General features: G+C 57.7%; 1 protein-coding gene across 1 annotated transcript in view; it reads right to left on the bottom strand.

The window, feature by feature from the left end:
- Positions 1 to 1,958: 1,958 nt before the first annotated feature.
- Positions 1,959 to 13,913, bottom strand: part of ZFHX3 (zinc finger homeobox 3) — a 58,428-nt gene continuing 46,473 nt past the window's right edge. The window contains exons 7-9 of the mRNA XM_063313282.1: positions 12,103 to 12,196; positions 6,090 to 11,579; positions 1,959 to 3,837 (exon numbers count right to left, since the gene is read on the bottom strand). Coding sequence (XP_063169352.1) covers positions 2,384 to 3,837; positions 6,090 to 11,579; positions 12,103 to 12,196 — 7,038 coding nt within the window. The 3' untranslated portion in view covers positions 1,959 to 2,383. The remainder of the gene's footprint in view (positions 3,838 to 6,089; positions 11,580 to 12,102; positions 12,197 to 13,913) is intronic.

Here is a 13,913-nt window from a genome sequence, read left to right as displayed (position 1 = left end):
AGGAGGAGCCTGGGAAATACGTGGGAACACTGTGTGCAGGCAGAGGAGAGCCAGGGTGGGAGAAAAGGTCTAAGAGCGGGGGGGGGGGGGGGCACCAGGATAGAAAGGAAAAGGGGCAAAAGATGTCAAAGCAGGCAGACCACCACACTGGCCAGGAAACGCCAGTCTTAAACTAGCAGCGCATACCACAAAAAGAACCAAAAATAAAACAAAAAGCCCCTATGATGCAAAGTAACATTCAACCATTACACACAGGCTAAGACAATGGGAACCCCACCTGTCCACGTTTAGATCTAAAAAGCATTCCTCGTGAGTGAGGGAAAACTATGTCTGGGTATTCAGGGTGTCAAAGGAAGCAGCCCCATGCCAGCTGGGCTGTATGGGGCACCCCGGGCCACAACTGGGCAGAGGGCAACTAAGGATGGGTCTTTCCCCACTAGAAATGGGTGCAGCCAGGCAGGGGCGGGTCCTGCAGCAAGCCTCCAACAGCTGAAATCCTGGCTGAGAGAGAGACAGGCGGCGCAGGGGGAGGGCACTGCTCTGGGGGGCACCTGCCCCTCACCCTGGGCCCCCTTCTGTAGGTGGTGGGGGAGAGGCCAGGGCCAGCTGGAAGAGGAAAATGGCACAGCTCCCTCTTCATGGTCTGCATTCCCTTTTGAAACAGGAGGACGGTGGCAGGGAGAGATGTCCTATTGGTGGGGGGGCAGACATGGTGGCCATTGGACCACAACGACAAGCACTTGACCGCAAACTCAGCCAGGCAGCAGCACCACATTTCCCTTTCCGGGGGGAGGGGGCTGAGCAGCTGCCCCCAAAGGAGAGCCAAGCAATGCCCCAAGGGCCCCGCTGCTGCACATTCCTCGCTTTGGAGCAGAGACAGGCCATTCAAACACCCCTCTTGCCTGTCAAAGCTCCGGGGCTGGTGGCGCCTCTCTCGGTGGGAGAAGCACGAGGCCTTATTTGTCCGGGTGTGTTTGTTAAGCTGAATCTAGTGGCTAAAATCAGGAACAAATCCTCAAAAGAAGACTTTCTGCTCGTTCTGCACCAGTGGTTGAAAGGGTTTGTCTTTGGATTTTATTTAAAGCATGAATTCCTTTTGGAGGAAAGAAACAAAATAAACAAATGGCAAAAACAGCAACCCCCCCAACCCCCCCACCCCATCTCAAAAAGTCCTCGGAAAAGGAACATGGGCGCCCTAAAGGTGGAGAGAGAAATGACAATGGCTGACCCTTCCAAGATGGAGCCTTGACACAAGGAGGAAAGGAAGCCAAAAGAAGAGAGAATTCAGTGCACAAGGTTAGCCAACAGGAATACACGGCCGAAAGTTTTGAGCCCCTGACTAAAATATTCTGAAAGGGATCCCACGGACCCCTCTGAACCCTTTGAGTTTTTTCCTTTACTTTTTATAAAATAATCTTGCAGCCACCCTCTAAGAAATGAAGGCAGTGACTGGTCAGTGGAAGATTATTACAGGACAGCCGAGGGACTGAGGGGCGGCGGAGATCTGACGGAGAAGCTGCGGTGGGTCAGACTGGGCTCTATCTGGCTAGGAATGGACGAGACAACATCGAATGAGAAGCCGTCAGCCGGATCATATACAAAAGCTAAACGTACACAAAGGGGGGGGGTGTCTTTTAAATCTACCATACTGCTTCAGTTCATTTCCAATGCAACAATCTACTCAACACCAAAAATGGTCATATCTATCATAAATACAGAAAGTCAGTTGCTTTAAAACTCCAAGTCCTTAACACTCTTTGCGTGTTTTTCTTTTCTGAAAAGGGGAGGACTGAACTGTTCCCCTCGAAATTGGCTTCAGCAGAAAAGATACCCTTAAAATCCCCAGAAAGCTAACTCAGTTCACATTGTTTGTCTCTTGAATACTTTCTGCCCATTTTTAAATTAACAACAACAACAACAAAAATCCTTTCCTTGGAAAAAAATCAAAACCAAAAAAAGAAATTATATATATATTTATATAAAACAATGATTCTGAAAACCGAACAAAGTGTGAGCGATTGACCTGAGAATAAAAAGACGTTACATTTCTTTTTTTCCTTTTAGCAAGCAAGCCATTGGTATCTGAATGCTAAGATAGCATGGAATTAAAATGGTCCCCGGGTGGCCCGCTTTCCCACACGGTGATGCCGGCCTCCGCTGCGCTCTCAGGCGGGGGGGAGAGCCCACCTTCGGGAGAGCCGCAGCGAACCCTTCAGCTGCCCGAGGGCAAGCCGATCTGCTGGCACGGGCTGATGGGAAAACCACCCAGGCGTCTCTCTTCTGTTTTCTTTTTTGGTTAGAAGCTTTGGAATTGCAGTTAGTCTGTTTCTGAAACTGGTTTGTTATTTTCTAGGTTCACTTTGCGAGGGTTCGTCTTCAAAGCTTACAACTGAAAGGCGTCCGCGTCCACGCCGGGGAGGCCGCCGTCCCCGGGGCGGCTGGGGTCTGCTGGCCCCCCGGCCTCCGGGCCACGGTCCGAGTCAGACTCCTCCGAACCGTCTTTCCTTGGCATCAGAGAGGGCTGAACCCCTGAGGTGCTGCATGAGCTTGAGGTAACCGTTGAAGATGAGGAGAGAGGTGGGGGCTTCCCGGGGGGGGTCCCCGGGGGGGGCGCCGCCGGAGGCCAGGGCTCTCTGGAGGCGTGGAGGGGAGCGGCGGGTGGGGGGCCAGGGCCGTCCTTGGGGCGAGCGGCAGGCTGCGAGGTAGATGCGGTGCTCGGGTCGGGGGGGCGGGCGGAGTGAGGTAATCGACTGGGGGGCTCTTTGGCGTTTCTGGCTGCTCGGGGGATCGTTCGGTGTCTGTGGGGGGCAGACTCGAGGTGCTGCTGGAGGGCCTCTTCCCCGCACACCGTGCTCTCGCATGCCACACACTGGTAGGAGCCGCCGCCGCCAGCGAGCACCTGAAGCGCCATCTCAGGCAGGCTCCCCGCCGACCGGCCAAAGCAGCAGAGGGACTTCAGGTGGTCGTCAGCTGCCTCCCGGGTCCCAAAGCCGGCCTGGCACTCCTGGCAGACCAGCCTGTACTGCACCGGGGGGACAATGAAGGGGTCGCAGAGGGAGTCCAGGGCGCGGCTGCTGCTGCTTCCTGCGGCAGGCTCTCCTTGGGGGGAGCCCTCGCGGGGCGCGCTCTTCTGCTTGTCCGGCTGTGGGGATTCTTTGGCAGGGCGTTTTTCTGGGGCGGCACCCTCCCCAGGGATGGGGGGCTGGCTTCCTTTGGGCAGGGGTGGCTGCGCCTGCCGTTGCAACGCCTCCTGGAGGCTCTGCTGATATTGCTGGTAGTGCTGCAACAGGGCGCCTGGGGACAAGCTGAGCAGGGCCTGCGACAGGGCCGGGCTGTAGGGGAAGAGGCCGTCCATGCCGTACATGGGCTGGAAGTATCCACTCTGCAGAGCCCCTGGGAGCTGTGGGGCGTAGTACGGAGAGAAGCCGGGGACGAAGCATGGGAGGAACGGGCTGGTCAGCAAGGCTGTGGGGTCTGAGCTGAGGGCCGCCTGCAGGGCCTGGAGCTGGGTGGGCTCCACAGAGTGCTCCACCGCAGGCAGCGGGGCAGAGAGGGCCAGGCTGGGGGCAGGTACCTCCCCCTTGTCCTTCCTGGGCCCCAGCAGGGCCTCCCCCTTCCCCTTGGACACGCGGTCCTTCTCCTTCACCTTCTCGCTCTCCTTGTCCTTCCGCAGCGGGAGGGGTGTTGCAGAGACCACGGCCACCGATGCTTGTGCTGGCGGGGGGGAGCTCAGGGGGGCTGACGGCGTCTTATTTGGTGATCCCGAGGTGGGAAGGCCAGGCGAGGGAATGCTTGTGCCCGGGAGACCCATCAGGCTGGGTTTGGGAGACGTTAAAGCTGGAAGAAAGGAGACGTGTAGGCTCAGTGGGGGAGGAAAAGCAGGGTTTTGCCTCGGGGGTGGGGTCAAAGGGCCCTGGCCTGAGCAGCATGGGCCTAAGCAGTCAGCACAGCCCCTGGGGGAGCACCTGTGGCCCACCTCCACGTCCCACTGGACAAGGGGCAACTGGCCGGGGCAGACCCAGTTCCAAGAGTGGTCCCCGAAAGTCTGCAAGCCACCAGGAAGAGGCTGAACTGAAAATCCTTCCACCTCAGCATGTAAATTCAGACACAAAACACTCCCGTACCCACCCAGCAGACGAAGCTGGCTCTGCCTTCAGACATCGTTTCTGCCAAGACGAGCCCATCCGGCTGGCTAACAGGACTTCAGCAACCCATCAGTCTGAGCTGCAACCAATGAGTGGGGAGCAGGCCTGGATTCCCCCCTCCCGGAATACGCTCTCAAGGTTAGGCACTGCAAGGGCCATTGCCTGCCTGCCAACTGGTAGGAGGGGCTGATTAGATGCCAGGCAGGGCACTAGAGGGAGGCGGGCAGGATGACCCTAGCCCTAGCCCTCTCCTAATGCAGAAAAAAGATACTCCCCCCCATAGGTTTGCTTAAATATGACAAGTTTTCCTAACCAATTCCTTTCAATGTACAAATATCATTCTGGGTCAAAACACAGAATACAGATCAAGTGTTCACATGTCACATGTGTATACTCCCTCACCTCCTCTGTGAACAAACACCTCCAGCTCCATTTTTTTAATTTGCTTTTGTTTCTTTTAAAATTCTGTAATTTTAAAATTGTCTTGATTTTTTTTTGTTCAGTAAACAGCTATATTAGAAGAGGGACCGTCTTCTCCCAGGTGTTTCTACCCATCCAATCTGGCAGGATGGGCATGCTCCAGGTCCCATCAGCCTGGGAATGTTGGCTGGCGTGGCAACCAGGGGACCTGCTTTTTCTGCCGTAGCGCCTGCCCTCGGGAACATCCTCCCTCCGGAGAGTAGGGTGGCCCCAACCCTGCCAGCCTTTCGGAAAGCTTTGAAGACTGGCTATGTGCCTGGGCCTGAGGTCCTGGGTGAAGGGGTCCCCTGTGAAGGGCCCTGTTTTCTGGCTATATCGACACCAACAGATTATAATATCTCTTGCCTGCTATTTGCATTTAATTTCTTTTTTGTAATAACTGTTTTAATTGTTTTTATGATTGCTTACCGCCCAGAGTCACTGGTTTGAGATGGGGGGGCTATACAAATTGGGTAAGTAAATAAATAAATAATCCAAGGGCAGCCCTCTACTCTCCCCAGGCCTTCTTGAGGTTCTCCACTGTCCCTTCATCCCTGAGGGGAGCAGAAGGGGCCCACCAGCCCCACCTCAGAGCAGTCCCCTCTGGGGGCCTCGGAACTGCAGAAGCCGGTCTGAAAGGTTCCAAAGCCCTTGTCAGATCAGGAGGGTGAGCCTGGAACAACGGATGCTAGTGTGACAACCGAAGTGATGCACGGATGGGGGAACTGCTACGGGGAGGTTAGGGAAGTGAAGCTGCCACGAAAGAGGCAAGTTTTGACAGAAAACGAACTGATAATAAATATCATTAAACTCTTACGGAAATTTGCTTCTATACTGAAATACCAGGCATAGCTGGGGGTCACTGCCAGAAAATGGGGCTGGGAACATGGGGTTCTATCCCCCCCAGACAGAAGCTACTTAAGAAAGCAGCCTGGGCAACATGCCCTTGGCGAGGAAAGACTGCCACAAGACACATCTGGGAGATGTCATATCTTCCCAAAATGACTGTGGGTGCAAGCGAGACCAAAGATGCACCCAGCAGCAGTTGATGGATGAAGTGGCTGGCAGTGGGGCTGAGGTGCAGGCAAACTGGCCTCTCCCATCCATACCAGCAGAGGTTATCCTGGTCTAAAGGGACAATAAGAAGTGGGCCAATCTTCCCTGCAAGTAATATCCCCATCAACGAGATCCCCATCCCCTTTTCCAAGCCCACCTCACTCCACAGGCAGAAAGCTGATTGGGGGAGCAGGATCCATCCCCCCCCATCATCAGCTTCTCCCGTTCTCTGGGCTCTGCTGGAAGAGGCCGTTGGCTCTCAAGTCAATGAGGCCCACCCACCTGAAAAGGAGGTGCCTGTAGAAGGGATTCCTTCTGCTCCCAGTTATCCCTTTCATTCCTCACTCAGGGGCCATGCTTCATCCATGTTCCACCCCCCCATTTTGGACTGCCAAAGCAGGGGAAGTTCTTGAGACAGGTGCAACTCACCTGTATTGGAAGGGGTGAAGCCAGGCAATGATGGGCTGTTCAAGCCTGGCAACAGGACAGGAGGGATGCTCTGAAGGGCTGCTGGGTAGTTGGCAGGAATGTTCAAAGCCTGCAGAGGGGGACTGTCAAACAGGCCTTGCTGCTGGGTGGCCAAGCCAAGAACTTCATTGGCCTTCTTGATTCGGTCCAGCTCTTGCTGTGCCATCAGCTGACGGACGGTGGCTGGGTCAAAGTACTCCTTCTCTTTGTCCAGCTGGCTCCCAATAGTCTCCTTCACTTTGGAGATGTGCTGCTGGGAGAAGATATGGTCACGAACAGACAGACGGGCACTGTATTTGATGCCACACAAAGTGCACTCTGTTTTGGGCCCCTCGTAGCTGGCTTGATTAATGCCAAAATGCTTGGCCATGTTGAGCTTGGACTTCTTCTCTTTGGCTCGGGCATTCTGGAACCAGACCTGAACCACCCTCTTGGGGAGCCCAATATCGTTGCCCAGAACCTCACACTCCAACATGGTCGGCGTCCTGTAATCGCTAAAGCAGGTCTTCAGGACTTTCAGCTGGAGGTTGGTCATCTGTGTCCGGAAGCGCTTCTGTCCTGGCCGATCCCCACTGTCCCCTGGTTTGCCTGCTGAGCCGCTTGTGCCTGGGCTAGGAGAACCAGGGTCTGCCAGGCTCGATGTCTCGCTGTAATCCACGGTGCCCTCGTTGTCATACTCCCGGCTATAGAAGCTGGGCGCTGGGCTCACCAGGCCCGAAGAGAGCCCGTCGTCATACTCCGACATGGCCAGCATGGCCGCCTTGGTCAGACCCTCGCTTGGCCCTGAGGCGCATCTAGCTGTGGCGCTGTCGTCTGCGTTGCCCTCATCGCCCGTAGTGGTGTCCGTGATGGCTGTGTTGACAGAGGAGCAGTCGTCATTGTCCAGCTTGGCCTGGTCAAAGCTCAGGTGGACAGCAGACATTGAGGGGCTCTCAAGGTCTTCCACCCCTTCCACTTTGATGGAGGATGGGCTCAGGAGGGCCCGAGGAGACAGCTCCAAAGATCTGCTTGTGGGGGAGAGGGGGATACCCTGGCTGTCGCCGCTACTGCCAGGGGCGGGCAGGTGTGTGAAGCTGGCCCCATCCAAGAGGTCTCCCCTCCCCACGAGCCCTCCCCCTTCACAGTCCAAAAGCATGGCGGACAAGGTCAGGTTGTACCCTGCCCGCTTAGCTTCATGCCAGTGCCGGGATCGGACGTGCGCTTCCAGAGCTGTCTTGGCTTTGAAGAGGGCCCGGCAGAAAGGGCACCGCCGATGGGCCTGGGCGGGGCCCACTGCTCTGAACTGCCCCTTCCTCTCCCGGGCCCGCGTGTTCTGGAACCAAACCTGTACCACGCGCTTCTTCAGGCCCACTTCGTGGGCAATGTGGTCGAGCATCTTCCGCGTGGGATTGGAGTCCAGCAGGTACTTCTGGTACAGGACTTCCAGCTGCTCAGGGGTGATTGTGGTCCGGAGGCGCTTGTCCCGCTGTGGCTCCTCCCCGCCCACGTTGCCGTCGTGCCCGAGAGGGCTCGCGCTGGCTCCCTCCTCCAGCTTCCTCTTCAGGGGGCCTGTGGCTGAGGTTGGGGCAGAGGGCGAGGCAGCCGAGCTCATGGGCAGCTGGGGGAGCGTCCCAGACAGCAGCTGGCTGGCCAGCAGGGGGCTGCCGGGGTCGAAGAGCATGAAGGGAAGGTCAAGTGCCCTCTCCAGGAACGGAGGGTGCAGGAACTGGCTCTGGGCACTCAGGAAGTGCAGCTGCTGGTGCTCCTGCCAGTGCTCGAAGGAGGGAAAGGCCAGCTTGCACTGGTCACACTGGTACGGGACGAGCTGAGGCGGCAGGCTGGCCAGTGGCTGGGGACCAGACGCAGGGAGGGGCTTGAGAGGCAGGTGGGAAAGCGGGGAGGGGGACGGACTCGGCCGGGGCAGGCCACCCTGTGGTGGCTGGCCCGGCTGCTGCTGGGCGGGCGGGGAGGCCTTCGGGTGCACCGGGGTGGGCTTTGGCTCTCCCCGGCCCTGCAGCAGCTGCTGCCCGCCCTGCTTTGGCTGCGCTTGCTTCTCTGAAGTTTGGTTCTGTTGCATACTTGGAGGTTCGGGGTGCTTTGGTTTCTCATCAGTAGCGTTTGCTTTAGATCGGCCTGCAGCAGAGCTGTCCTCGCCTGCCTCAGGGGGCATCTGCGGCAGACCGGCCGCGCTTGCAGAGGAGACAGGGGTGCCACAAGCCTGGGGAGGCATCGGGGTGCTGCAGGAGGAGCTGCTGGGTGTCAGGAGCTCTGTGGCGTCCATCGAGTCCTCGTTCTGACTATCCTCCTGCCCGTCCTCGTCCTCGTCCTTGTAGCAGAGCTTCTTCTGATGCTTGATAAGGTCGAAGATGCGCTGGAAGACGAGGCTGCACTTCTTGCACTGGTAATTCAGGTTGCTTGTCCGGATGTACCGGTCATTTGTCAGCTCCCGCCGTTCCCCATCTCTGCCTTCCCCCTGATTCTCGTAATTCTTCCTGGCCTTCTGGCGAGCATTCTGGAACCACACCACAATCACGCGGGTGGGGAGGCTCAGCAGGCCAGACAGCTGCTCGAACTCGTCATCCTTCGGATATGCATTGGCGTCAAAGAAGTCCTGCAGCACCCGGAGCTGGTAGTCGGTGAAGCGGGTCCGGGAGGACCGCTTGCTCCCCCAGTACTCATGCTTCTGGGGCTCCGGGGAGGGGGGCCGGGAGTCTACTTTCAGGTCCTCCAGGCTGGTAATAGGAGGGTTGCTGAAGTTGTAGGGCGAGTCTTTGTTGCGCTGGCGCTCCTTGAAGAGCGTGTTCCGAAACCAGTGCTTGATCACCTTCTGGGGCAAGCCGGATTTATCCGCCATCTCCTTGATCTGCTCCTCGCTGGGGGAATTGTTGATGTCAAAGTATTGCCTCAAGACCCGGAGCTGGTCATCGGTGATCCGTGTCCGCGGCCTTTTATTCTGCTGCTGCTGCTGCTGCTGCTGTGGCGGCTGCTGCAAAAGGCCTGGATTGAGCTGGTGCTGGTACAGCTGGGCCAACTCTGCTGGTAAAGGGTCCACAGGGGCAAGCTGGGGTGGCAGTTGGGCTGGCAGGGCTTGCAAAGGCATGGTTGGCATCATGAGCGGGGAGAAAAGAGGCAGCTCCATGGGCATGGCTAGCTGCGCGAGGGGCAGGGACGGCTGGGCGGGGGCAATGGAGGGAGAGGGCATGGATGGGGTGGGAGCCTGGAGGGTGGGCGTGGAAGACTGCGGGGGTGGCACAGTGGGCAGGGAGGGGGCGGAGGCAGGAGGGGGTGGCGGGGGCGGCTCAGGGGTCGGAGGCCGCAGTGGGTAGAGTTTGTCATAGTGTTCCCGGTACTGCCTGGCAAACCTCTCCAGCTGCTGGAAGGGAAGGGCATGCTGGTGGACGTGCTCCTGGTGGCTTTTCAGGATGAGGACATTGGAGAAGGACTTGCTGCAAGTCCCGCATGCCAGCCTGTCCACACCATCCGCCGGCTCGGCCCTCCCAGCCTTCTTCTGCTTGTTCTCGTTGTACTGGATGACCAGCTCAAACCCAAAGTTCTCCAGCAAGGCTTTGGTGGCATTCCCACGGGCATCGGCAGCAATTCGGGGAGGTGGCAAGAGAGCCCCCCATAAGCCACTTCCCACAGCTTCTGCGACCCCCACCCTCACCCGGTCAGCCTGGTCTTGGGCCTCGCTGGTCTCAGGCACGAGCGCCTGGCAGGCAGGGGCTCTCTGCCCCTGCCCCAGGCCCTCCTGCACCCTTGGGGCCTCAGACTCCTTCCCCACCGGCTTGGTCTTCTTGTCTGGGGGCAGGCTTGGCTGGAGGAGGACGCAAGCAGGCTGGGGCAATGCAAGCTGTGGCGGCTGCGGCATCTGTGGGATCTGCGGGTGGCTCAGCTGAGGGAGCTGTGCTTTCAGGTCCTCCGGCAGGCCAGGCCCACTCCCCGCCAGCGCCAGCGTGCCACTGGTCAGTGGCAAGCTGAGCTCAGCGTTCAGCTGGAATTCCGTGCTGGGAAGGTAGAATGGGAAGAGCAGCTGCTGCTGCTGCTGCTGCTGCAGCTGCAAGAGGGCTTCTGGGGCCATTGGGAAGTGGGGCAGGAGTGCAGGGTTGAAAAGCTGGGACTGCAGAAGCGCTGCTTGTTGCTGCAGCTCTTGCTGCATCTGGGCCTGCACCAAAGAGTGTGGCGGTGGTGGCAGCGGCGGTTGCTGCGGCTGCTGTTGGTGACCAGCCACCGCATCTCCTGGCTTCTTACAAGTGGCCCCTTTAGGTTCGGAAGGGCTCGCGGGAGCTGCAGCTGGGGTGACGGGTAGGTTCAGAGGAGGGGGCCCAGTGCTGTCACAGGGGGCCTGGGCGAGAAGGCTGGAGGCAGAGGCTGTGCTGCCTGTGCTTGTGTTGCTCTGGGCAAAAGAGGAGGACGACGACGATGAAAAGGAGGAGGAGGAGAGGCTCATGCTGCTGGTGCTGGTGGCGCAGACGCCCACGGGGCTGGGCACGGATGAGCCCAGGGAAACACTGCTATTGCTGCTGCCGCTGCCCCCGACAGCCTCCAGCTTCACTGCTCGAGCCTTGGTCTGGTGCAGGACAGAGCGCATGTGGATCTCCAGGGTGGAGCTTTGGCTGTAGGCCACGCTGCAGATGCTGCACTTGAAGGGCTTGTGGTCCGGGCTGCTGGTGGGCTCGGACTGGCCGGCGGAAGACTCCTGGAGGGCCCGTTTCAGCTTGTGCAGGTGAGAAACTGAGTTGTAGTGGACCAGAAGGATGTTCTTCTGGGTGAAGGATTCTTTGCAAACTGTGCACTTGTACGGGCGGGACGGGTCCAGGAACTTTTCCAGGGTGAAGTTCGGGCCCTTCCGGAAGGGAAGAGCCCGTTTGGGTTCCAAGCCAGCATCCTCCTGCAAGGACCCAGCGTCACTTCCCGCAGGGCTCTGCTTGTCTTCCTGGTCGCTGGCCTCCTCCTCCTTATCCTCCTCGCCAACGATGGTGTGGTCCTCAGTCAGTGAAGGGTCACCCACGGTGAACAGATCCCCATTGACCAGGAGCCCGCTGTACAGTTGCTGGACGTCGGCTTCACTCAGATCCAGATGGCTCGTCTCCAGGTGCCTCTTTAGGGCCTGAAAGGTGCGGAAGCTCCGTTGGCAAAGGCAGCACATGGTGGCTGCCCGGATGACGTGGTACTGGGAGTGCAGCTGAAGCTTCTCAATGGTTTTGAAGGCCAGGCTGCACTGGCTGCAGCGGTATTTGTAGACATGGCGATCGGAAACCGGAAGTTGTGGGCGCTTGGCATGAGTCTCACTGAAATGTGCCTGGAGGGCAGCAGAACTCCTGAAGCCCTGGCCGCACCCCTTCTTCCAGCAAAAGAATCCAGCCTCATCCTTGGCAATTTGCTGCTCAGAGGCTGCAGGCTTCCCTCCGTTGCCACCGTGCTCCACACTCTCTGGCAATGACATCAGGCTCTTGCCCGCTTCCTCAGCGGTCTCTGTGAAAGTGGAACCAGAAAGGAGGCAGTGAGGCCGAGGGCGTGTCAGCAGCTTGGCACTGGGTGTCCCCTGGCTTTGGACCTTGTCTGCTCTCGCCCACAGTCCAGTTCCCATTCCTTTCATCTCAGGCCTGGCCCAACTGAAGTTCTCTCCCCTTTCGAAGCCCAGCTCTCATTCCCTCTCCCTAATGTTATCCATGGGTGGGTGTGTGTGTGTGCGTGTGTGCGCGCGCATGTGCGTACTTCACTTCCCTTCCCATTCCCCACCTCCTGCCATCTTTGTGGCTTTTCCTTCACACCCTTCCTGGAATGAGCATGCCAGAGCTGTGGGGGTGACCACGAAAGGTCTTTTTGGCCCTGTGGATGCCAAACACACTGCCCAAGGCCAGCTCTGAGCTTCCACAGTTCACGGGGCCAACCTGGGGACCCGAGGCCAAGGCCATGTCCAGGGCCCTGGCAGTTCCCTCTCAGGGAGACTGGTGGCAAGAGTTTTCTTTCGGGTCCAGGACAAAATGGGACTGACCAGGCTGCTTGAGGGATTCCTCATTCCCGTCTTGATCCGGTGCTGCTACTGGGAGGAACATGTTGCTGGGCATCATCACCTCTGGTGTGGTCACCTGCCAAAGCCCAAAAGGAAACAAGGAGATGGGCCTTAAAATCTTTTGCAAGGCAGAAAGCCTTTCAGCCCCAGCAAACTCCTGGGGTTTTGCTCTTCAGCCCCTTCTATTTCTTAGACAAAGTCCAAGTTGTTCAAGCATGTTCCTGCTATTACATTTGGACATAATTAGTGGTATCCTCTCAAAGAAAAGCATTGCTTATATTTCTCCCCTCTGCACGATTCAGACTTGAATTAGCAACTGTGTTTGCTCACAACTGTTGGGCCGCCTGTGAGGAAGTTAGGTTGAACAGCCGAGAATGCAAAAAGGCCCTTAACTGAGCCGAGCTGTGAAAGAGCACAACAGTCCTGAATGATGACAGGCTGCACCCTTGCTTCAGTGTGGCTTGACACCCAGGCAGAGCTCCAGCGAGGAAAGGAAGAGGGATCGAAGAAAGGAGTGCTGGGCAGGTCAGAAAAGGGGAAGGCTTCAGCCCCGTGTTCCGGACTCAGGAACAAAAAGAGCAGGGGCTGCTCCCTTTGCCCCCCTCTGCCCGATAGGCAAACTGTTTGGCTGGGACACTCAGACCCTCTCCCAAATGAAGCACTTAGTTAATTGAAGGTCAATACACTTTAAGTTCCACGTTAAATCCAATTTAGTTTCTGCTGCTTTGTCGCTCTCCACCCCGTTTCCAGAAAGCAGGCCCTGGCCCCCCACTCAAGGGACTCCCTCCAGCACTGCCGATGGGCCCAGGCTGTGGCTGAGGAGAAGACGCTAGGAACGGTCTTGGGCTTTAGCTCCAAGGGGCCATTTTCAAGCCCAGGATCAGAAGATCTTCCTCCAGTAAGCTTCTAGGCTGGAAGGAAAAAGGTTGACTCGTCGGGCAACCTTGATATAAACTCCATAGACACACTTACATTCTTGGAAAGCTAGGTCTCTGGGTCACCCCTCCAGAATGGTTGCCAAAGTTCAGAACTAGGAGGATATCTCCCAGAACCGGAGATACCGCTTATGGCATCACTGCCACAAGACACTCCAGCACCTTTCACAGGCAAGCAGGGAAGGAGCCCGAGCCAGGGCGACCCCACAGCACTTGGGGTGCACGGCAGCCCTGCAATGGAGTCAGAGGGGGAAGTGGGGACAGGGCAAAGGGACTTCTGCTGGCACCTCCCCGACTGCCCACAACTGACTCCTCACCAACGCCGAGCCAACCGCAGCAGGTGGCAGAACCATGCTGGGAAACAGAAGCACTGCCCTGGGCTCTGACACCCATCCTGGTCTTCCTTTCCAAACCTGGGAAATGTGCCATGTGTCCTGGGAACCTGGGGCACCTGTTTTGCCTCAGCACAGCCCACCTCCCAACCGTGACACTGTCCTAGGGCAAGGGGGGAAGCACCCCGGCCTCTGGCCAGCACAGCTTGCTTTTCAGCCGACCCGCCAAACAAACCGCAAGCTCCAATTCTTCCTCTCTAGGCCCTCGCAAATGCCCTGCACGTCTGTCTCTCTAGGAGCAATGCCCTTCAACCCATGGCACACAGAGGCCCAGCCCACGAGACACAGCCCTTCCCGGCATCCAGACCCAAAGGCCAGCAGATGGAGGCGCAACAGGATGAGAAGGCTGCACCCACTTGTTTCCTAACCCTTCCCCTTCAGCCTCCAACGGAAAGGGGCCAAACTCAGGGGCCTCTGGGTGCTGCCAGCAGGGCACCAAAATTATTAAATGGATGCCAAGGGTTTT

Source organism: Candoia aspera, chromosome 11, assembly GCF_035149785.1.
Source record: "Candoia aspera isolate rCanAsp1 chromosome 11, rCanAsp1.hap2, whole genome shotgun sequence".
NCBI classification, from domain to species: domain Eukaryota; kingdom Metazoa; phylum Chordata; class Lepidosauria; order Squamata; family Boidae; genus Candoia; species Candoia aspera.
This window is presented reverse-complemented; position numbering and strand designations above follow the sequence as displayed.